Raw genomic sequence first — 25,000 nt, forward strand, 5'->3', positions numbered from 1 at the left:
ACATCTATTGGTGGCTACTAACATATATTGGGGGCTACTAACATATATTGGGGGCTACTAACATATATTGGGGGCTACTAACATCTATTGGTGGCTACTAACATCTATTGGTGGCTGCTAATATATATTGGTGGCTACTAGTATCTATTGGTGGCTACTAGTATCTATTGGTGGGCTACTAGTATCTATTGGTGGCTATTAATATCTATTGGTGGCTACTAACAAAGGGTTTTCATGACTTATATACATAAATATATATATATATATATATATATATATATATATATATATATATATATATATATATATATATATATATATATATATATATCATGATGTTATTTTACCAGAAGACGTTGTTGTTGTCCTCTGGTCTATTAAACCTGTATGTCTATTTATGTTTACAGGCACCAGCTGTGTTTAAACAGGTTCATATTTAACTGATACTTGATCAACAAAGTTTCTGCTTTTCTCTTCTTAAAAACGAAACAGTTACTAAATCAAAAATAATAATATATGTAAATTCTACAGTTCTATATCTGTAAATGTGGATCTCTGCATGAAGAAGAGACCGACTGTTCTGTTCTGTGTCAATAAAGGTTTAAAAACGTTTGATTGATCAAATTTCCCTCTTCATCTCCAACATGACAGATACTCTTCATCAGAAATATTTTCTCAGTGAAATAACATATATTATAATTGAAATAGTAAAAGACGTATTTTAACTCGGTTAATTATGAAATATAGCCTTCAAGGCTTTTATTTTGAAACATGTGAAGTCTTATTCTGAAGCGCTACCGGAAGCAGGTTTACCGACCCGGAAGTTGTTCTGAGTCGTGTTTTGCTCGAACTGCAGATCGTTGAATGAATTTAAACGGTTCATTTCAGGGTCAGAACTTCAACTTAAAGGTTCGTAACGATTTATATTTACTTATTACATTTACACGATTCTTAATGTTGAGTTTGAAGCCTGAAAAAAAGCGATTTAACAGTTTTAAACTTAAAAGTCGGTGAATTAGCATACCAGCTAACTAGCCGTAGCCCGTTAAGTTGTAACGTTATAATAAAACAGTGAAAACACGTTAAAAATCACCTTTAAGATCAAAACTATGTTTCTATTGTTAGCTTTGATGATTAATCGATTAACTGAACATTATTCGGCAACAGTATTTATCGATTTGGTGAAAGTTGAATAATTTAATCATCAGGTGTATTATTAATAATTCTCTTATTTTAAACTGAATATTTGTATAAAATGTGTTTAAATATTTTATCGACTCAAAGATCAATTAATAGTAAATATTCATATGTCAGATACTTAATAAATACTATTCCATATTTAACATAAATATAAAATAACAATATTAAATATTAAATGCACAAAAATACAATGAAATAGAATAATATTAAAATGAAATAACTAAACAATAGTGCAAATATTAGTTCGTATAATTTTAATATTCATTTTTTATATTTTTATATCTATCGATTTTGCATACTTGTACCACAGTATTTCTCCCCTGTAGTACTAGTACATGACTGAAGTACTTTGTGTCTCCAGGTCTCCTGCTGTGATGGCTCATGTCACCATCAACCAGTACCTGCAGCAGGTGTGTAGTTACACCATGTGACCTCCACGTGGCGCCGCAGCCTTTAACCTGCTTTTCTTCGTTGGTGTTTTCCTCTGCAGGTGAATGAGGCCTTAGACAACCACGAGGGCTCTTTCTGCTCCGAGCTGCTCTCCTTCAAACACCCGCACGTCGTCAACCCCCGACTACAGGTGAGGCTCCGCCCACTCAGGTAGACGGCTCGGATAGGATACGCAAGGACACGGCCTCACCTGTGCGTGCGTGCGTGTGTGTGTGTGTGTGTGTGTGTGTGACACACAGCTGGCCAGTCCAGAAGAAAAATGTCAGCAGCTCCTGGAGCCGCCGTATGACGAGATGGTTGCCGCCCACCTCAGGTAGGACGGCCAATCAGGTCGCGTGTGTGTGTGTGTGTGTGTGTGTGTGTGTGTGTGTGTGTGTGTGTGTGTGTGTGTGTGTGTGTGTGTGTGTGTGTGTGTGTGTGTGTGTGTGTGTGTGTGTGTGTGTGTGTGTGTGTGTGTGTGTGTGTGTGTGTGAGAGGATGTAACCATATTAACAGGACTGTGTGTGTGTGTGTTTTGCAGGAGTATCTACGCTGTGTCCAATCACGACTTCGTTGAAGCCTACAAGTTCCAGACGCTCGTCGTTCAATATCCTTCATGATGGACACACACACACACTCTCACACACACACACACACACACACACACACACACACGCACACGCATTCACACACACACTCTCACACACACACACACACACACACACACACACACACACACGCATTCACACACACACTCACACATTCACACACACACTCTCACACACACACATTCACGCACACATTCACGCACACATTCACACACACACACACACACCAGTAATGTATAGCCGATCACTCCTTGACCAATCACGTCCTTCCTGAGGGCCTTCCAGTCCCACAAAGAGGAGAACTGGTGTGTACGTGTGTGTGTTAGGCTAGCTTAGCACAGTGGCTGCAAGTGAAGGGAAACTGTTAGCGTCGATCCAGACTAAATGTCCTGTGTGTGTGTGTGTCTCAGGGCTCTCCCGATGATGTTCACTGTCACTCTGGATCTCAGGAAATTCGCCAACAACGTAAGAAAACACACACACAGAGACACTGATCTGAGGTCAGCTGCTGCTGGGATGACCTGTGCGTGTATGTGTGCATGTGTGTGTGTGTGTGTGTGCGTGCGTGCGTGCGTGTGTGTGTGCGCGCAGGCGGAGCAGCAGTTGCAGAAGAAGGGTAAAGGTCACCCGGGGGAGATGTTGGAGAAAGCAGCAGAACAGCTGATGAGCTGCTTCAGAGTGTGTGCCAGCGACAAGTGAGTACTAATACACAAACGCAGTATAAGTACACACTTCCTGTGAGGAAGATTAATTAATAACAGAGTAAAGTGTAACCCCGGGTGCTGTGTGTGCCCCTCAGTCGAGCCGGGATCGAGGACTCCAAGAAGTGGGGGATGATGTTTCTGAGCAACCAGCTCTTCAAGATCTACTTCAAGGTCTGAACGTCTCTGAGGTCTGAACGTGTCTCTGAGGTCTGAACGTGTCTCTGAGGTCTGAACGTGTCTCTGAGGTCTGAACGTGTCTCTGAGGTCTGAACGTGTCTCTGAGGTCTGAACGTGTCTCTGAGGTCTGAACGTGTCTCTGAGGTCTGAACGTGTCTCTGAGGTCTGAACGTGTCTCTGAGGTCTGAACGTGTCTCTGAGGTCTGAACGTGTCTCTGAGGTCTGAACGTGTCTCTGAGGTCTGAACGTGTCTCTGAGGTCTGAACGTGTCTCTGAGGTCTGAACGTGTCTCTGAGGTCTGAACGTGTCTCTGAGGTCTGAACGTGTCTCTGAGGTCTGAACGTGTCTGAGGTCTGAACGTGTCTCTGAGGTCTGAACGTGTCTCTGAGGTCTGAACGTCTCTGAGGTCTGAACGTCTCTGAGGTCTGAACGTGTCTCTGAGGTCTGAACGTCTCTGAGGTCTGAACGTGTCTGTGAGGTCTGAATGTGTCTGAGGTCTGAATGTGTCTGTGAGGTCTGAACGTGTCTCTGAGGTCTGAACGTGTCTGTGAGGTCTGAACGTGTCTCTGAGGTCTGAACGTGTCTCTGAGGTCTGAACGTGTCTCTGAGGTCTGAACGTGTCTCTGAGGTCTGAACGTGTCTCTGAGGTCTGAACGTGTCTCTGAGGTCTGAACGTGTCTCTGAGGTCTGAACGTGTCTCTGAGGTCTGAACGTGTCTCTGAGGTCTGAACGTGTCTGAGGTCTGAACGTGTCTGTGAGGTCTGAACGTGTCTCTGAGGTCTGAACGTGTCTCTGAGGTCTGAACGTGTCTCTGAGGTCTGAACGTGTCTCTGAGGTCTGAACGTGTCTCTGAGGTCTGAATGTCTCTGAGGTCTGAACGTGTCTCTGAGGTCTGAACGTGTCTGTGAGGTCTGAACGTGTCTCTGAGGTCTGAACGTGTCTCTGAGGTCTGAACGTGTCTCTGAGGTCTGAACGTGTCTCTGAGGTCTGAATGTCTCTGAGGTCTGAACGTGTCTCTGAGGTCTGAACGTGTCTCTGAGGTCTGAACGTGTCTCTGAGGTCTGAACGTGTCTCTGAGGTCTGAACGTGTCTCTGAGGTCTGAATGTCTCTGAGGTCTGAATGTCTCTGAGGTCTGAACGTGTCTCTGAGGTCTGAACGTGTCTCTGAGGTCTGAACGTGTCTCTGAGGTCTGAACGTGTCTCTGAGGTCTGAACGTGTCTGTGAGGTCTGAACGTGTCTCTGAGGTCTGAACGTGTCTCTGAGGTCTGAACGTGTCTCTGAGGTCTGAACGTGTCTGTGAGGTCTGAACGTGTCTCTGAGGTCTGAACGTGTCTCTGAGGTCTGAATGTCTCTGAGGTCTGAATGTCTCTGAGGTCTGAACGTGTCTCTGAGGTCTGAACGTGTCTGTGAGGTCTGAACGTGTCTCTGAGGTCTGAACGTGTCTCTGAGGTCTGAACGTGTCTCTGAGGTCTGAACGTGTCTCTGAGGTCTGAACGTGTCTCTGAGGTCTGAACGTGTCTCTGAGGTCTGAACGTGTCTCTGAGGTCTGAACGTGTCTCTGAGGTCTGAATGTCTCTGAGGTCTGAACGTGTCTCTGAGGTCTGAATGTCTCTGAGGTCTGAACGTGTCTCTGAGGTCTGAACGTGTCTCTGAGGTCTGAATGTCTCTGAGGTCTGAACGTGTCTCACTGTTGGAATAAAGACCCAGACCGTTGTGGGTTGATTGATGATTTCTCTTATGATCAGATCAATAAGCTGCACCTGTGTAAGCCTCTGATCAGAGCCATCGACAGCTCCAACCTGAAGAACGACTACAGTCCGGCTCAGAAGGTCACCTACAAATACTACGTGGGCCGCAAGGCCATGTTCGACAGCGACTTCAAGCCAGGTAATACTGCAGTACTCCTCTAAAAATACTACTGTAAAATACCATAACAATACAGCAATAATGCTGTATTAATACTGCAGTAATACGTAATAATACAGTAATGATAAAATAATATTACGTGGGCCGCAAGTAGTACCACTGTAATAATACTGCAGTAATTCTTGTGTCTCTTTGTGTAGTTTCTAATGTTCGATGTATTTGTCCTTTAAGTCGGTGATTTCCTAAAACAACAGAAACATTAATAATCAACATGATTGGTTGTTGATCGTGTTATTGATGACGTGTCTCTGCAGCGGAGGAGTTCCTGTCGTATGCTTTCCATCACTGTCATCCATCCAGTCAGAAGAACAAGAGGATGATCCTCATCTACCTGCTGCCCGTCAAGATGCTGCTGGTGAGAGACCAGTTCAGACCACACAGACCCGTTCAGACCAGTTCCCCCAGTCTGATGGCAGCTTGTTGTTTCAGGGTCATATGCCGACTCATCAGCTCCTGAGGAAATACGACCTCATGCAGTTTGCCGACGTCACCAAATCTGTGAGGTAAGCAGAGGTGGTAGCACAACAGGAAGTGACATCATCGTACTATCGGGTGATCTCACAGGTGAACTGTGTTTCAGTGAGGGGAACCTGCTGCTGCTGAACGAAGCTCTGTCCAAACATGAGACCTTCTTCATCCGCTGTGGGATCTTCCTCATCCTGGAGAAGCTGAAGATCATCACCTACAGGAACCTCTTCAAGAAAGTGTGAGTCCAGCTCCCCCTGGTGGATCCCACCGGTACTGTAGCCAGAGACAGGATAGTCCAGCTCCCCCTGGTGGATCCCACCGGTACTGTAGCCAGAGACAGGATAGTCCAGTTCCTCCTGGTCCTGACCTCAGCTTCCATCTACAGGTATCTTCTGCTGAGGACTCACCAGCTTCCTCTGGACGCCTTCCTGGTGGCCATGAAGATGATGCAGCTGGACGACGTGGACCTCGACGAGGTGCAGTGTATCTTGGCCAACCTGATCTACATGGTGAGCGCACACACACAACACACAGACACGCACGCACACAGACACGCACGCACGCACACAGACACACACACAGGAAACAGGAAACACCTGGGACTGAAGACAACTCTTCTTCTGTGGTTTCTGTCTCCTCTCAGGGTCACATCAAAGGTTACATCTCCCATCAGCACCAGAAGCTCGTGGTCAGTAAACAGAATCCGTTCCCTCCTCTCTCGTCCGTCTCCTAGACTACGTTACCCACAATCCCCTTTGACTGTGATGCTCTTTGGAAACTATTCAGTGAACTCTTATTTTGTACTGTAAAAAACATGTTGAATAAAACAGATGCTGGTTTCTACAGCGTGTTGAACTTCTTCTGTTTATTAACACAAACCTGATGAACTTCATCTGTGTTTGCTGGAGGTGCTTTCGATGGTGCATTGTGGGTACTGGAGTCTTTATTCTGACAGCAATTCGTTACTTTTAAAGCCGCACATCTCAAATACAAACTGATATGATCTTCATGCTCAAAATGTTTCATGTTTTCATTTTTCTTCTGTAAATAGTGAGCTGAAAGGTTCAACTTTCAAACTACATTCTAGTGCTTTTAAAGCTTAATATTTTTATTTCTTTACTAGTCTTTACTAATATTACCCTCTGAGAAGAAGAAGAGAAGGAATCAGTTGGAAGCTTAGATTTAAACAGGAACAGCTTCCTGTTTCAGTTTTTCACAATAAAAGCTCAACTTCTACAGGATCCTGTCATGTGACACAAACATGTAAATAAAAGATCTGGAGTCTGAATGATTCTGTTTAATCTGCTAAAATATTTATTATCATCAACGGAGAGAAGAACATCGTCAGCGTATCGGCTGATTCATCATTTTACAACAATTTTGTATTTGAAGAAAAATAATCTATAAAATCCGATAAGAAGCATCAGAGGATTATTTGACGGAGGAGTTTTAAAGATGGCGGTCTGTTGCCGGGTCATTCAGCGGGATACTGGCTGACCTGTGAGGTCATGTGGTCCTCGGCCGCCTCCAGCCTCGGTCGGATCCAGCTCAAGTAGCGGGACAGTTTGGTGAACACCAGGCCGTCGCAGCCTGATGACATCAGCAGCCCTGTCAGAAACGCTGTCCCTCGGTCCACCGTGGCGACCGGCGACCCCGGCAACAGACCACCGACGACCTCTGACCTCGAACGGCGGTCAGATTCTGAGGGCTCCTGGTTCAGGATCTTTGACTCGTAGTTTTCTGCTCCATTGTGCGTCCCATTTTGGGCTGGGTTCTGGTTCCCTACCGGTCCGTTCTGGTTCCCTACAGGTCCGTTCTGGTTCCGTACAGGTCCATTCTGGTTCCGTACAGGTCCGTTCTGGTTCCCTACAGGTCCATTCTGGTTCCGTACAGGTCCGTTCTGGTTCCCTACAGGTCCATTCTGGTTCCCTACAGGTCCGTTCTGGTTCCCTACAGGTCCATTCTGGTTCCCTACGGGTCCGTTCTGGTTCCCTACAGGTCCGTTCTGGTTCCCTACAGGTCCGTTCTGGTTCCCTACAGGTCCATTCTGGCTCCTCATGCAGAACATTTTGTTGCTGAGTGAATGCGAGACGTTCATCCGTGTGCGACACTCGTCCAGCGTCACGTAGACCAGTTCCTGGGTCCGCCCGCCGCCCCCACGCTCTGTGGCGACGCCAGTCCTCCCAGAATGCATCAGGACATTTTCGCTGAAGTCCTTCTTAGGCAGGCAGAGGTGGATGAGGGCGGGGCTGAAGGAAAGGGGGCGGGCCAGCTCTAGGAGGGCGAGGTCGTTGTCGTGGTGATCCGTACGGAAACTATCGTGGACGTAAAGCACCCGGACGGGAACCAGCGTCGTCTCATCACCGTTGCCTAGAAAACGAGAATAATTATCATCCAGTGGACTTTTATTGTGAAGTTGATCTTTATTTCACAATAAAGTCCATTTCTGCCGAAATTTAAAAAAAAGAGAAGCATGCTTTTATGTTCTTTGATGTAGTCCTTAAGATTTAAGGACCAAATAACATCCCACAATTAAAAAATCATAATTCATAATTATCTAAAAAACACTTAGATAATCCAGTTAAATACGACCCTTTAAAGTAAAAATAAATACATATAAATATTCTGTTAATCTGAAGCCACTAAATACCTGAACACCGGCCCTTTAAATCCAACACATTAAAAGCACTGATACAACGTTCAGGTAATAAACTTCATACCGGCGACCACGGCGAAGTCGGAGGGTCGGAGGTCAGTTGGCGAGCCAGCCAGGAGGCAGCGGGCGGCGGTCAGGACAGAGCGCTGCCCCAGCACCACGCCGCTACACGGCTCCGCCCCTCTGCTGCTCAGCAGGGACACCTGGAGCGGCAAAACAAACACCTGAGTAAAAACGAAACGAGCTCAACGCCTCGCTGTGATTGGCCGAGAGACGCTCTTTACCTGCCAGGGACAGTTTCCATGGCGACACATGGAGGGCGTGGCGTTGAAGTTCTCAGGAAGTCGTCCACAAGGAAACTCCACTGAGGACACAAAGACGTTGTTAGTTCGAGCGGGTTTTTGGGTAAACCTGGTGGTGTCTTTGTGGCGTTGCACCTTCGGGGAGGCAGCTCCGCCCGTCGGTCTGTAGTTTGAATCCCGGCACACAGGAGCAGCGGAAGGAGGTGAAGGACGGCGAGCACAGCTGGTGACACGCCGTCGGCCCGTCAGTCGGACACTCGGAGAGCTCTGAAACATTAAACATATTCAATATTAGCCCCGCCCTCTCAGAGGAGGCGGGGCTAAAACGTCGTTGTGGGCGTGGCCCAAACCTGCCGCGGTGACTTGTGGCGCGGTGGCCGGCCGTCCTTCGGCTCCCAGTTCACAGATCGGTCCGTAGTGGGGGGGGCTGCAGGAGCAGTGGAACCCCCCCACTTCATCGGTGCAGGTCCCCCCGTGCAGGCAGGGGGGGGGGTCACACTGATCCCCATCTGATTAACAACAATGAGATCATTTCTAAAAGTAGAATGATTTATTGATTTGTTTCTTCTCAAGTAGAAAAACCTTTTCATAACATATCTCTGATTTGTTTTATATATGTTTTACATACCAAATCCAAAGATAAAATAATGTATGAAATACACATTTATAACATTTCTTTCAAAAATGTAAAAACAATATTTATATAAAACCAAACATTTCTAATGTTTATTTCTTAATTTATATTAAACATATTTTAAACATTTGTGACATTTATTGAGAGAAAGTTAAATAATATTATTTATTTGTAAAGTAAAAAAAGCAAACCTTTCTATTGTTTCATGTGTATTTGTTATTATTTTCTCATTATTATAACAATAACTCACCTGTGTAAACGGTCCAGAAGGCGATCTGAAGAGAAACCAGTTAAAACCAGCTGAATTCATCCGATTTAATGATTATTGATTATTGAGTCTTACCGTCTTCTCCGTGTTCTCGAAGTACTCGCGCGCCTCCTCGTAGCTGCAGCGCTCCTCGTGACACTCTCGCTCCAGGTTCCCCTGAAGGATCTCCTCCACCAGGTACATGTTGGCCCTCCTGGACCTCAAGAACACCTGCTGGTCCTGAGGGGCCTGGAACACTGGACACACAGCTATTTATTATGATGATATTTATTATTATTAATGTTTATTATTAGAATAAAGGCTGGAGACATAGCTATTTATTATGATATTTATTATTATTAATGTTTATTATTAGAATAAACACTGGAGACATAGCTATTTATGATGATATTTATTATTATTAATGTTTATTATTAGAATAAACACTGGACACACAGCTATTTATTATGATATTTATTATTATTAATGTTTATTATTAGAATAAACACTGGAGACATAGCTATTTATTATGATAAATAGCTATGTCTCCAGCCTTTATTCTAATAATAAACATTAATAATAATAAATATCATCATAATAAATAGCTGACTTTATTGATAGATGACTTTATTGTTTATAGGATTATTATTAATGTTTATTATTAGAATAAACACTGGAGACATAGCTATTTATTATGATATTTATTATTATTAATGTTTATTATTAGAATAAAGGCTGGAGAAATAGCTATTTATTATGATGATATTTATTATTATTATTGTTTATTATTAGAATAAACACTGGAGACATAGCTATTTATTATGATGATATTTATTATTATTATTGTTTATTATTAGAATAAACACTGGAGACATAGCTATTTATTATTATGATATTTATTATTATTCATGTTTATTCATTAGAATAAAGGCTGGAGACATGACTTTATTGTTTATTATTATAATTAATTAAACATCACTTCTCTGTTGCAAAGTACCAAATTATATAAAAAATATATAATTGTTAAATTAATTTACATTTACTCACATATTTATTGCCTCATTTATTAATTTCAGGATTTATTTCAAAGGCGTGTTCATGTATTGAATCTATTTAAAGACATATTTCGTAACACGCACACACAATAAGTCAAAATCATAATGAACTGTTTCATAATTATGTTTAGTTTAAACTGCAACGTTTTTACGTTTAATGTCAGTTTGATTTCATTCCTGTCTGATCGGTTTATAGAAAGATCATTTATCGAATCCTGAAATCTGACAAACAACAAACACAACATCACAGGTCGGAGGTCACAGGTCGGAGGTCTTACCTTGTGCTCTGATGAGAACCTGAAGGAAGCAAGCGAAGAGGTAGAAGAGAGACGCCGACATGATGCCGACCGCCATGACACTGACTCACACACACACACACACACACACACAGAAATGTCTAATATGTTGTTCAGAGTCTGGTTCAGTGTTAAACTGTGAACTCCGTTAATATTGACTCAAGTATAAAACACGGCCGTTAGCTTCCAGGACAGTGTGCTGCGATTAAAACGCGTCTTTACAGACTGGATGTTGTTCACTCTTCTTCAGCTCTGTTCCCATGAAGAGTTAAACGAGGAACAGAAGGTTCTTCACCCGACTCGTCTGTTTGTCTCTCAAAACAAGCAGCAGCTCCGACCTTTCACCTCCGAACCTCCGACTACATGTGGCTTTGTTTGTTTCAGCTAAACAAGAGATTAATCATTTAAAGTGAGGATTCAGAGCAAACACAGGAAAGAACATGACATCTGAGGAGCTCCATCATCTCAGCAAAGAATGCTAACATGCTAACATGAGGCTAAATGCTAACGCTGGTTATTCATCCAGACTCTACGTGACGTCCTCAATCATCTTGTGTTGTTTCATTGGTTACAAATGTCATTCTAATTAATCTACTAATAATTTGATCAATAAGTCGATTTAGTTATTAGAATAAACACTGGAGACAAAATTCAGTTTCTTACAATCATGATTTATTTATTTATATATTTATTAGAGTTAACGAACCATCACCTCTGTTACAAAGAACTAAATTATATTAATTATGTTTATATTATTATAATGAATTATTCATCATATGTATGACCTGTTTACAATCATAAACCTGAGAATCAACCACTGAAACAATTGATTTAATATTAAAGCTGATTCATTTTAGATAAATTAATGTTTGACGTTTCACCTTAAAAATTAAATATTCAAAATAAATATAGAAACTATAGATTTTAGTTTACAGTGATGATCAAAAATATTTTTTTTGTGAATATATTGAATTAACTCAACTCTAATTAAATTAAATAAAGAAAAATGCACCAAATAGCGAGAAGGTAAAATTTAAGATATTTTAGTTTTATTCAGACAAAAACTTCATTCATCAGACTGTTGTCGTATTTCTTTATTTTGCTTCAACGTCAGCTTTAAAAGCTGCTTTCTGACAGTGACTGAAAATACATAGGGTTAGGGTTAACCCTAACCCAGGCGGCGCTTTGCAAACGTGTTAGCTAAGTGTTAGCGAACACGTTAGCAGCAGCGGTTAGCGAACACATTAGCTGCAGCTACTGTGTTAGCTAAGTGTTAGCTAACACGTTAGCAGCAGCGGTTAGCTAACACATTAGCTGCAGCTACTTTAGAAGCTACTTTATGTTTATATGCAGCTTGTTCTGCTGCCGCCTAGTGGCCAAACCCCTTCATTAATGTAGCTTTAAGAACATTAGAAACGTCTTTAAAAACAGATAGAAGTGTGAAATGTGACGGTTAAACACGAAATTGATGATTACATGAGGCTTAAAGTGTGGCGGATCTCTGTTCGAAGACTTTTGAAGAAGAAGAACAACGTTCCGGTGTTACAGAACCAGCCTCTTGATGGCGCCGTGGTGCCTTCTCACCCTTCCGCCGCCGCTGCCGCTGCTCTTCCCTTCAGGCACCAGCTTGTCGATGCCCTCTCGGATCCAGCGGATGTACTTGGACACCTGCGTGTAGACGCCGTATTTGCCTTTGCGGGCGCAGCCTTCGCCCCAGCTCACGATGCCGGTGATGAAGTAGGTGTTGGAGTAGCGCGTGACGTGCGGCCCGCCGCTGTCGCCCTGGCACGCGTCCTTGGCTATCGTGTCGTAGCCAGCGCAGAACATACGGGTGGAAATGCGCAGCTGGGTGGACTCGATGCAGGTCTGCCGGTCCACATAGGGCATCGTGAGGCGCTGCAGGATGGTGGATGGCTGACGGCCTTCGCCGAGTCGGCCGAAACCGCTGACGGTGCCGTCGACCTGCTGCATCAGCACCTGCAGGAGGAGGGAAGAAATCCAGTTTTGCATCGTTTTTGATCATATGAGAAGCTCCATATTACTCTTATACAGTAAATATGAGCAGCTGGTTAGCTTAGCTTAGCATAAAGAGTGGAAATAGTGCTAATTTATTATTTCACACGCCTGAACCATTACCTTCCTGTCAACACAGGTTACCTAGCAACCATGAGAAGGCATGAAATAATCTGTCAAATTGTTTGTTTACGGAACAAACAACATTTAAAATGTCAATCGGGGAGCTTTAGAGGCGCTAGTAGGAGGAGTTTGTTACCTTCGATCAGAGCCAGGCTAGCCGTTACCCCTTGTTTACAGTCTTTATGTTAAGCTAAGCTAACCAGCTTTTATGCTAAGCTAAGCTAACCAGCTGTTGCTTCATATTTACCGTAGAAACATAAGTGGTGTCACTTTATACAGGTTTAAGTTTCATTCATCCAGCAGAAGTATCTCATAACTTTTGGCTGGATTGTCATGAACTTTGGTTCAGACGTTCATGCTCCCCAGAGGATAAATCATAAAGAAACTGGTGATCCTTCGACCAGCAAGTCACAGGTTTTACGAAATATATCACAAGATCAACTTGATGAATCGTCAACAATTGGTTCAGACGTTAATGTTCCTCAGAGGATGAACCCTCACACTCTTTAGCGCCACCATGAGGTTGTTTTAAGTCAAACATGTTAATGCTGAGCTAAGCTAACCAGAAGTTCCCGGAAGTTGTATCCTAACAACCAGCTTCAAAAGTTCACCTTTTCAGCAAAGTCAGACTCAGGTATGCAGGCCGGCAGGATGAACCTGGAGAACTTGATGGGAGTGGCCAGTTTGATGAGGGCGATGTCGTTGTGGTAGGTGTCCGGCCGGTACTTGTTGTGGGTCATGATGGTTTTCACCTGGTAGGTCGCTTCGTTACCGTGATCCACCAACACGTCAAACTCACCTGAACCCACAAAGACAGTTTCAGACAGTTCAAACACAGCCCGTAACGAGCCGATTGGTCGGTTTAGACTCACCAAGCTTGACGGAGATGAAGCGTGATTGGTTCATGCAGTGGGCGGCGGTCAGGATGACGTATTCGTTGAGAATGGTTCCTCCGCAGAACCCGAGGTCGTTCTCGTTCAGGAGGAGAGCCTGAGAGGACGAGACGGGACAGATGTTTGTATAACACAACATCTGCTGTAGTGGACTTCCAGATACCTGTAAAGGTCTTCTAATGGTCCACATAGAGACAACAATGGACATCTGGACTATAATTGACTTCCTGGTGTCCACATAGAGACAACAATGGACACCCTGATAGGAATGGACTCCCAGGTGTGTCCAAACAAACATGGATTTCTTCGTCTCTACATCGTTCCTCATCGTCTGACATGAGGACATTATTTATTATCATTGTCCTCATGAAGTGTCCCTACCTGCCAAGGACATTCTCCTGGAGGGCAGTTCTCTCCGTTGACGATGCGGGTCATACTCCCCATATTGGGGACGATGATTTCCTCGAAAACTGAGTCTTGGGGAAGCGGAGCCGCGTCCAGCGACTCGGTGGAGTTGGCGCTGCAGTTTGTCGGGTTGGACTCTGTGACGTTCACGTCCGTCGCGTTCTTCCGCACGTACCTGAAAACAGCCCGGCTGTTTCCGCTGACGACGGCGCCGCATTTGAAGGGTTCTGCAAGAAGCATTTTTTAAATCACATTCAGATATTAGTTATTGTCCTGATGGTGATGCTACAGGTTTCTAGAGCCTTTTTTTCACCGTTGGAGTTGCAGGATTTGTCCTCCGATCCCAGGAAATACCCATCGGCGCACGAGCACTGAATGTTTCCTCGCTCCACGCGACAGAAATGTTCACAGCCGCCATTTTTATTCTCGCAGAGCTCCGGAATAACTGCAAAAGACAAAGGAAACACTTGTATACACTTGTGTATCAACAAGATGTTCTGGTGAGAAGGTTCCAAAGTCCAATGCCGCCGTTTTTTGTTTGCCGTCCAGAATGATTTTGGTTTGTGTACCTATTTGACAGTTGAAGCCCTGGTAGCCAGACTTGCAGTAGCAGGTGTAGCTACCGATTCCGTCTTTGCAATGTCCTTGATGAGCGCAGGGCAGCGACTCGCAGGCATCGCCATCTGCAGGACAAACGGCAATTTTATCGACATTTAGAACCTGCTTTCGTTTCGGGTTCGACAAAGACTTTTTGTTTTTTTGTTTCTTAAAGGTGCATTCTCTGCTTGAAGCACGTGATCCGGTTGGTTTAGTCATTTTGAAGGAACAAAACAAACTCCTTACCAACGTATTTGGCCCAGAATTCATTCTGCAGAAAGAACAGAATTAGATCAGATCGGGAGTTTAAGCTGCAAATGTTTTGTTTAAAACTTGAAAACAAAGCAGCTTCAGTCAAAACTCCAAACTGACGTTTTTTACATGTGGATCTTGTTTTCTAACAAGTCAACAAAGTAGCAAGAAATAGCTTCAATGCTAACTGTTGCTAAAGTCTTGGTCAAATCAAACACCTTTGGAGTTGTTGTTATGGAGCTAAGCTAGCACTCTGCATCCAGGCTTTGTGCTAAGCTATCTTAAGTTAAGTTAAGCTAGGACATACAATCTAACTTTCTAACTTTTAGACTTGTGAAGCGTTTTGTTTGAGGGCAGTGTTTTATGTGAAGGTTATTACAGTTTTAACAGCGTCTTCAAAGATCTCTCGCGCCTCCTCCCAGCTGCAGCGCTCCTCCTTGCACTCCCTCTCCATGTTGCCTTGTTTAAGTTCCTCTAAAAAGCTGTTGGCTCGTCTCTGTCGGGTCAGAACCTGGCTGGCTGCCTTGCTGTCCAAAAAGACTGCAAGACAAAGAGTTTTATTTTATCATTAAGTTTCAACAAAATGTCCTCAAAGACTGAAATATCTCAACAACCGTTGGATCGATTGTGATGAAATGTGGTTCAGACATTCATGTTCACCTCAGGATGAATCCTACTGATTTTGGTGATCCTCTGACTTTCAGTTATTGCAACCAGTAGGTCAAAGTTTCACTCAACTATGAGATTCATGGTTCCCTGAAGATGTATCCGAATGATTCTGGTGACTTTTCTTTAAGCGCCACCATTAGAATGACATTTAAAGTTTTGACTGAAATGTCTTGACAACTTATGGGTGGATTGTCATGAACTTTTGTTCAGACGTTCATGTTCCCCAGAGGATGACTCTTTGACAGACTTTGGTGATCCTCTGACTCTTTAGCGCCACCTTGAGGTTGACATTTATGGTTTTAAGTGAAACATCTCAACAACTATTGTGGGATGAAATGTGGTTGATCATTCATGCTCCCCAGAGGATGAACTGTAATAACTTTATTGATCCTCACTAGGTCAACATGTTCATGTGTCCACATACTCTTAAACAGTTACGTTAGCTCCCTCTACTTTTTAAAATATCTTCTGAGATAAATTCAATGTTTTCAGAATGACATTTTCGACCAATCACGACTCAGCAGGTGTTCTCTTTGTCCAATGAGACGTAAGAAGAGATTCTGCTGCTGTCAGTCATCAAAAAATCAAAAAAATCTGTTGAAATCAACACATGAAACCGGACGAGGTCAAGGGTCACCTGGCAGCCACCAATCAACATACAACCCCCCCAAACCCCCCCTCCACCAACACACATGTGTCTTCTCCACCTCGCTTCAACTACTACAAGTTCATAAGTCGGTGAACTTACCGACGTGAGCGGCGGTCAGGTGCAGCAGCAGGAGGACGAGCGACGGCTGGTGAAACCAAAACATGGCCCCGGATGGACGTGAGCTCGGCTGAGTGTGCTGAGTGGAAGTAATGGAGTCTGAATGTGGAGCGAGAGGGAGGGAGGGAGGAGGGGAGGTAGAGAGGGCAATGACCTGTATGAGTAGAGAGAGGGAGGGAGGAAGAGGTGTTGACATGTTCAATCTGCTGTGATCAGACTGGGTGGGGTTTATCTGATGACACACTGGCGCTTAACCATATTATGTTACACTGATAAAAATAAAACACTGTCCATTCCAACTTTACCAGTGAACTTCAAGGCCCAGAGTGCACTGCTTTCAAACTTTCAAGACTGTATATAACAAGTGGTTTGGTTTTCGGCGGTTGCCATCTTGGTTTCTTGCCGTCAACCGTCACCATCTTGGTTTCTGGCCGCCATCACCTTGGTTTCTGGCCGTCAACCGTCACCATCTTGGTTTCTGGCCGCCATCATCTTGGTTTCTGGCCGTCAACCGTCACCATCTTGGTTTCTGGCCGTCAACCGTCACCATCTTGGTTTCTTGCCGTCAACCGTCACCATCTTGGTTTCTGGCCGTCACCATCTTGGTTTCTTGCCGTCAACTGCCACCATCTTGGTTTCTGGCCGTCAACCGTCACAATCTTGGTTTCTGGCCGTCAACCGTCACCATCTTGGTTTCTTGCCGTCAACCGTCACCATCTTGGTTTCTTGCCGTCAACTGCCACCACCTTGGTTTCTGGCCGTCAACCGTCACCATCTTGGTTTCTTGCCGTCAACCGTCACCATCTTGGTTTCTTGCCGTCAACTGCCACCACCTTGGTTTCTGGCCGTCAACTGCCACCATCTTGGTTTCTGGCCGTCAACCGTCACAATCTTGGTTTCTGGCCGTCAACCGTCACCATCTTGGTTTCTTGCCGTCAACTGCCACCACCTTGGTTTCTGGCCGTCAACCGTCACCATCTTGGTTTCTTGCCGTCAACCGTCACCATCTTGGTTTCTTGCCGTCAACTGCCACCACCTTGGTTTCTGGCCGTCAACCGTCACAATCTTGGTTTCTGGCCGTCAACCGTCACCATCTTGGTTTCTTGCCGTCAACTGCCACCACCTTGGTTTCTGGCCGTCAACCGTCACCATCTTGGTTTCTTGCCGTCAACCGTCACCATCTTGGTTTCTTGCCGTCAACCGCCACATCTTGGTTTCTGGCCGTCAACCGCCACATCTTGGTTTCTGGCCGTCAACCGCCACCATCTTGGTTTCTGGCCGCCACCATTTTGGTTTTTGGCTTTGTTTTTTGTGACACTAGAGGGTGGAGGTTAATAAAACCAAACGCTGAATAATCATTTTTAGGCGACCAAAAGGTTACAATGAACTTCAATGAAGTGAGAACACCAATGAAATAATAGCAATAATACTTTTACTGTGACAGAGTATTTCTGCAGGGTAGTATTGGTACTTTTGCTGCAGTAAAATATCTGAATACTGATACTCCTTCAACAGTTGTTGTAAATTAGCGTTTCGCTACAAACACTAAACAGTGCATCTGGTCCTTCTGCATAAATGTATGTTACAATTCTCATGCTGCTGTGATGTCCATATCAAATAAAATAAACATAACATATATGTATTGCTACATTTGTATGAAACTTGACCACAAAGACTGCAGATGATAACCAGATGTTTCACACAGACAGAAGTATTGAGGAGGATCGTACACGTCGGTACGAAGGAGGTGAAGGAATTATTCTCCTTGGAATTCTTTTGGCAGAGCGAGAGTCGTTAACAGTAAACAAGGTTTTTCAAACACTGACTCAACATGCAAATATTTACTCCGCGGACTGAAACACAACTCCAGCTGTGGAAAAAGTATTTAATTCAAGTAAAAGCAGCCAGTTTGTCTCGTTCGTCTGAAAGTACAACAAGTGAACCAATAATCTCATAATTGGGTTGAAAATACTTTAATTCTTTCTTGAAACGTTTGAAAACATTTGTTTATGCCAAAGATTAGTCTGTAAATAATGTGATGTTTTTACAGTGTAGTTAATTAAGACTTTATTGTGTGTGAAAATCATTGATCTCAAATCATCCATCACTTCTCTTTCAGTAACTTTTATTCAGCTTCTCAACATCACGGCCAAATACAGCGACTTTGACGACGGATGATTCCAGACTATAAGATTTTTGACAGACAAAAAGTATAACAGGAAAATTAAAGCACATCAAGAATTAAATCTGGTTCCTGAACTTCATCTTAGTTTAAACTAGTTTCTGTTCCAGCATCTCTAAAGCCTTCTCATTGGCTGGCGTCATGGTGGGCGGGTCCTTCATGACGCCCTCCGCCCAGTCCACAAAGTTGGCCATGTTGGCGTACACCCCATAATACCCCGGGTGCGAGCAGCCCCGCCCCCAGCCGACCACGCCCGTCAGGAAGTGGGTGGAGCCGTATAGCGTGACCAGCGGGCTCCCGTCGTCTCCGCGGCAACTCTCCTGGCGACCCTCCAGGTACCCGGCACACAGCATGTTGTCGGTGAAGTTGAACTGGGCTCTCTGGGAGCACTGGGAGTTCTGGAGGATGGGCACGGACATCCTGCGGAGGACGGGGGAGACTGGGGCGACGGGGCCGCCGGACTGGTCGGCGTTGCCCCCGGAGGTCCTCTTGCCCCAACCGGACACGGTGTGGTAGCGGACCGGCAGCAGCTCCCGCCGGGCGAAGTCTCCGGTCGGCAGGCAGACGGGGACGACGTCGCGGTTCAAGGTGACGGGACGGCCGAGCTGCAGCAGAGCGACGTCGTTATCGCCCGTTAACGGGACAAAACCTTCGTGGGCGACCGCAATGAAAACGGGTAACTTCTGTTCTGAGCCGTCTTCTACGTCCAAGTTGTGTTCCCCTGGTTACGGAAAAGACACCGTTAAACGAGAAGTTAATAACGTCAACTTTACTAAACTACTTTACAAACAACTTCTGTTACAACTAGTTATTGATTAGTTGTTGATTGGTTATTGGTTATTAGTTATTGATTAGTTATTAGTTATTGGTTATTAGTTAGTTATTGATTCTTGGTTATTAGTTAGTTATTAGTTAGTTATTGGTTATGAGTTATTAGTTAGTTATTGGTGATTAGTTATTGATTAGTTATTGGTTATTAGTTATTGATTAGTTATTGGTTATTGGTGATTAGTTATTGATTAGTTATTGGTTATTTGTTGTTGATTAGTTATTGGTTATTAGTTATTGGTGATTAGTTATTGGTGATTAGTTATTGGTTATTTGTTATTGATTACTTATTGGTTATTAGTTATTGATTAGTTATTGGTTATTAGTTATTCGTTACCTGCCACCACAGTGAGGCTCTGTGGGTTGTTGCCGTGGATACAGTGGGCAGCGGTGATGACCCAGTCCGGTTTGATCAGAGCCCCCCCACAGTGACTGTTTCCATTTAACTGAACCAGAACCTGAAGGACGGATAGGAAGGAAGGAAGGAAAGAACGCTGCTGGTCAGACTAACATGAAATCTGAGCTACTTATTGATTGTCCCCAGAGGATGAACCGTGACCATCTTGGTGACTCTTTGACCCTATAGCACTAGAACAACAGAATTTGCCTCTAGGGGGCGCTAGCTGCTCTTTACCTGCCAGGGACACCCTCCTCTAGGACACTGGTTTCCTCCCACCAGTCTGGTCTGACCCACCACAGACTGGTTCAGTCCTGAGTCCTGTGGAGGCAGCTGACCACACGGATACTCCACTGAAACACACAAATACATGTACACAAGTAAATGTAGAACAGTAAAAAGTACAATATCTACTCTGAGAAGGAGAAAAATACTCAAGTAAAGTACCTCAAATGTGTACTGAAGTACAGTACGTGAGTAAATGTACTGAGTTACTTTCATCACTGTTTAATTGGAGGATTAAATATTTGATTTTGAGGACGTTATTTTATTGTTAAACAATCGTTTATGAGATATTTGATGTTTCAATGATAATAGTGATAATAAAAAGTGATAATTAGTTTAGTTTCCTCTGTTTCTAGTCTGCTGCCTCCTGCTGGTCACCTGCCGAACTCCCTCTACGTGAGTACACAAAGGTATGTACTACTCACCTGATCACAGTAAATACAAATAGTATTGGTAGTATTTGTACCCTGAGCGACACACTGCCGCCCGTCTTCTCCCAGTTTGAACCCGTCGGCACAAAAACATCTCCGTCGATCTGCTGAACCGTCACAGAAATGTTCACAGTGTCCGTTCTGATCTTCAACCACTGGAAGAGAAGGTTCAACACACTTCACCAGATATGTCCATTCATAAGATAACACGTCTACTGAACATCTGATACGATGTGAATACATCTGTTTCCTCCATGTTTTCGGATGAATGAGTGTAATTCATATTCTTTACCAGTCTGACAGTATTGTCCTTCAAAGCCTTCGGCGCAGTAACATTGGTAGGACGTGTCCAGGTTAACACATGTCCCGTTGTTACGGCACGGGTTCACCAGGCAGGGGTCCTGACCTCACACGAGATAGTATTGTTATTAATATGAGATCATACTTTAAAGTGTACAAGAACCTGAATATGAGCCAAAAGAACCTTTAAGCTCTCAAACAAAGTTCACCAAACAGAAGAATGAGGCTCAATAAGGCTTCAGTGATTCATCACGACTGAACTAATCAATGTACTGATCCGTTCATCACAGAGTTCACTCACACACAAAGACAAACAAGAAAGATACTTCAGTCAAAAGATATTCAATCTTTATTCTGCTTCTACAGAAAGTACAAACGACCTGTTTAATGTTCATGTGAAAATTGTGACAACAAATGATAAATAATAAGTAAAGTTACAGGAGTTACTCACGTTCATATGTCAGCCAGAACTGTTTCTGCAAAGAAATAAACACATGAATATGTTTTATTATATGTATGTCGAGTTTACAACTATGTTGGTGTATTATTTATATATGTATTAATTATAATAACTGCACACTAGAGTGTATTATTTATAATAACTGCACACTAGAGTGTATTAATTATAATAACTGCACACTAGAGTGTATTAATTATAACTGCACACTAGAGTGTATTAATTATAATAACTGCACACTAGAGTGTATTAATTATAATGACTGCACACTAGAGTGTATTAATTATAATAACTGCACACTAGAGTGTATTAATTATAATAACTGCACACTAGAGTGTATTCATTACAATAACTGCACACTAGTGTATTAATCATAATAACTGCAAACTAGAGTGTATTCATTATAATAACTGCACACTGGAGTAGTCATTATAATAACTGCACACTAGAGTATATTCATCATAATAACTGCACACTAGTGTATTAATTATAGTAACTGCACACTAGAGTATTCATTATAATAACTGCACACGAGAGTATGCATTATAATAACTGCACACTAGAGTATATTCATCATAATAACTGCACACTAGAGTGTATTAATTATAGTAACTACACATAGAGTGTATTAATTATAATAACGGCACACTAGTGTATTCATTATAATAACTGCACACTGGAGTGTATTAATTATAATAACTGCACACTAGAGTGTATTCATTATAATAACTGCACACTAGAGTGTATTCATTATGATAACTGCACACTAGAGTGTATTCATTATAATAACTGCACACTAGAGTATTCATTATAATAACTGCAAACTAGAGTGTATTCTTTATAATAACTGCACACTAGAGTGTATTCATTATAATAACTGCACACTAGAGTGTATTCATTATAATAACTGCACACTAGAGTGTATTCATTATACTAACTGCACACTAGAGAGTATTCATTATAATAACTGCACACTAGAGAGTATTCATTATAATAACTGCACACTAGAGTGTATTCATTATAATAACTGCACACTAGAGTGTATTCATTATAATAACTGCACACTAGAGTGTATTCATTATAATAACTGCACACTCGAGTATTCATTATACTAACTGCACATGAGTATTCATTATAATAACTGCACACTAGAGTATTAATTATAATAACTGCACACTAGAGTGTATTAATTATAATAACTGCACACTAGAGTGTATTCATTATAATAACTGCACACTAGAGTGTATTAATTGTAATAACTGCACACTAGAGTGTATTCATTGTAATAACTGCACACTAGAGTGTATTCATCATAACTGCACACTAGAGTGTATTCATTATAATAACTGCACACTAGAGTGTATTCATTATAATAACTGCACACTAGAGAGTATTCATTATAATAACTGCACACTAGAGTGTATTCATTATAATAACTGCACACTAGAGTGTATTCATTATAATAACTGCACACTAGAGTGTATTCATTATAATAACTGCACACTAGAGAGTATTCATTATAATAACTGCACACTAGAGTGTATTCATTATAATAACTGCACACTAGAGTGTATTCATTATAATAACTGCACACTAGAGTATTCATTATAATAACTGCACACTCGAGTATTCATTGTACTAACTGCACACTCAAGTATTCATTGTACTAACTGCACACTAGAGTGTATTCATTATAATAACTGCACACTAGAGTGTATTCATTATAATAACTGCACACTAGAGTGTATTAATTATAATAACTGCACACGAGAGTGTATTCATTATAATAACTGCACACTAGTGTATTCATTATAATAACTGCACACTAGAGTGTATTCATTATAATAACTGCACACTAGAGTGTATTCATTATAATAACTGCACACTAGAGTGTATTCATTATAATAACTGCACACTAGTGTATTCATTATAATAACTGCACACTAGAGTGTATTAATTATAACTGCACACTAGAGTGTATTCATTATAATAACTGCACACTAGAGTGTATTCATTATAATAACTGCACACTAGAGTGTATTATTACAACAGTATTTTCCATAAATAGATCTCTTTTGTTTGAACGCTCAGGGTCCAGAAGGTATGTATTTGTTTGTAATATGGTTGGTAATATGATGGTTCAACATGAAGACATTCCCGTCTCACCGTCTTTCCGTCGTCTTCAAACACTTCCCTCGCCTCCTCGTAGTCACAGATCTCCTCCACACATTCCCTCTCCAGGTTTCCTTGTTTCAGCTCCTCCAGGAAGCCGCTGTTGGCTCTCCGCCATCTCTTGAGCACCTTGTCGGCCTCGTGCTTCTCTACAAACACTGAATCATCAGAAAACATTGTTTGTTCCACGTTGTCATCACAGGTGCAGCAGGAAACACAAATAAAACCAAATGATTGTTTTAATCTGTCAGAATAGTTTTTATTGAAGCAAAGAACAGCAGTGTGTATACCTCACTAACATGCTAATAACATGCTAATAACATGCTGATAACATGCTGACATGTCTTACCAGCAGCAGCGATGGCCGACAGTAGAATCCAGACGCAGCAGCAGCTCCTCAGCAGCATGATGAGTTCAGAGTGACTCAACAAAACGCCTACAAACAGTGTTTTTAGGCTTCTGTTGGTCGACGCCCACCGACCTTCTAACCAGGTCAGTGAACACATCAGCTGCTTATCAGCTGGAAGTATACAAGTAGTATCAGTTAGAGGAGCACTGGAAATACTCCATAAGTACACGATACACAACGTGATGGAAAAACATAAGCATCATTCAGAGGTTTTATTATATTCACACAATGAAGATACAATTTGATTTACAGTTTAAACACTTCATTATGTCATAATAATTCATAAAACAAAAGATGAATAAAGACGTCTTCCATTTAATGATGAATTCAGAAGTATGTTTTACTCTGCCCATCGATATCGACTGCAACATTCACTCTTTACACGTGTGTTCTTTTGAAGCCGAGCTACTTTAATAGAATGAAAGTCATAATAATCAGTGAAAGTCTGCTGGTACATGAAACATGAAGCTCCATCGTGGACCTTCAGCTCGTCCGGTTGTGCGTCGAAGCCTCGCTGGCGTTCGTCGGCAGGTCTGCGGTGGCGGTCCGGTTGTGGATCCAGTCCAGGTAGTTGGACACTCGGGTGTAGATGCCGTAGTTTCCCGGTCGGGCGCATCCTTTCCCCCAGCTGACGATGCCCAGCAGGAACGCCGTCTTCTTGTACTCCGTCACCAGCGGGCCGCCGCTGTCCCCTTTACACGAGTCCTCCCGGCCCTCGATGTATCCGGCGCAGAACATGTTGTGCGTGATCGACACGCCGCTCTCCTCCTGGCACTGCTGAGTCCGGATCCGCGGCACCCTGAGCCGCCGGAGGATGTTGGAGGTGGGTCCGTCCTCCCCCCTCCTCCCCCAGCCGCTCACCGTGTGCCGGCCGACCGCCCAGAGCTCGCGCTCGGCCAGCGGCCGCGTCGGCAGGCAGGCCGGCACGGCGTGTGGCGTGTAGACGACGGGCGACGCCAGGCGGAGGAGGGCCACGTCGTTGTCAGCGGTGATCTTCACGTAGTCCTCGTGCATGAAGATCTCCGACACCTGGACGAGCTGCTCCGTGCCCTCCGTCACCGCCGTGTTGTGCTCACCTGGCGGACACATCAATGGTTTTAGTGGTTTCAATGGTGGAA

At 43.2% G+C, this 25,000-nt stretch overlaps 4 protein-coding genes across 4 annotated transcripts in view; 1 reads left to right on the forward strand and 3 right to left on the reverse strand.

The window, feature by feature from the left end:
* Nucleotides 1-818: 818 nt before the first annotated feature.
* On the forward strand, nt 819-6,354 carry pcid2 (PCI domain containing 2). Its single transcript, XM_079296210.1, has 15 exons — nt 819-909; nt 1,562-1,610; nt 1,691-1,780; nt 1,890-1,963; nt 2,171-2,236; nt 2,501-2,542; nt 2,648-2,702; nt 2,829-2,932; nt 3,037-3,112; nt 4,865-5,006; nt 5,300-5,400; nt 5,475-5,548; nt 5,626-5,751; nt 5,899-6,022; nt 6,157-6,354. The coding sequence occupies exons 2-15, from the start codon at nt 1,575-1,577 to the stop codon at nt 6,244-6,246; spliced, it is 1,200 nt and encodes a 399-aa protein (XP_079152336.1). The 5' UTR covers nt 819-909; nt 1,562-1,574; the 3' UTR covers nt 6,247-6,354.
* A 633-nt stretch (nt 6,355-6,987) lies between these two features.
* Nucleotides 6,988-10,761, reverse strand: prozb (protein Z, vitamin K-dependent plasma glycoprotein b; the record flags this gene model as incomplete). The annotated part of the gene is made up of 8 exons (XM_079296871.1): nt 6,988-7,883; nt 8,234-8,372; nt 8,454-8,533; nt 8,607-8,738; nt 8,822-8,980; nt 9,356-9,380; nt 9,449-9,609; nt 10,686-10,761. 8 exons carry the CDS (start codon nt 10,759-10,761, stop codon nt 6,988-6,990), a joined length of 1,668 nt encoding a protein of 555 aa, XP_079152997.1.
* Nucleotides 10,762-12,245: 1,484 nt separating this feature from the next.
* Nucleotides 12,246-23,880, reverse strand: LOC306797507 (uncharacterized protein; the record flags this gene model as incomplete). The annotated part of the gene is made up of 17 exons (XM_079296872.1): nt 12,246-12,680; nt 13,451-13,638; nt 13,712-13,829; nt 14,114-14,364; nt 14,451-14,582; nt 14,707-14,820; nt 14,981-15,005; nt 15,366-15,526; nt 16,404-16,575; nt 18,699-19,324; nt 19,769-19,889; nt 20,066-20,181; nt 20,580-20,699; nt 20,837-20,950; nt 21,296-21,320; nt 23,468-23,631; nt 23,823-23,880. The coding sequence occupies 17 exons, from the start codon at nt 23,878-23,880 to the stop codon at nt 12,246-12,248; spliced, it is 2,940 nt and encodes a 979-aa protein (XP_079152998.1).
* A 485-nt stretch (nt 23,881-24,365) lies between these two features.
* The window catches only part of LOC306797509 (uncharacterized protein), a gene marked incomplete at both ends in the record, with an annotated part of 7,027 nt that continues 6,392 nt past the window's right edge, over nt 24,366-25,000 (reverse strand). Inside the window, one exon of the mRNA XM_079296874.1 lies at nt 24,366-24,958. Coding sequence (XP_079153000.1) covers nt 24,366-24,958 — 593 coding nt within the window. The remainder of the gene's footprint in view (nt 24,959-25,000) is intronic.

The sequence above is a fragment of the Melanostigma gelatinosum genome (assembly GCF_949748355.1).
Source record: "Melanostigma gelatinosum genome assembly, chromosome: 24".
Lineage (NCBI taxonomy): Eukaryota > Metazoa > Chordata > Actinopteri > Perciformes > Zoarcidae > Melanostigma > Melanostigma gelatinosum.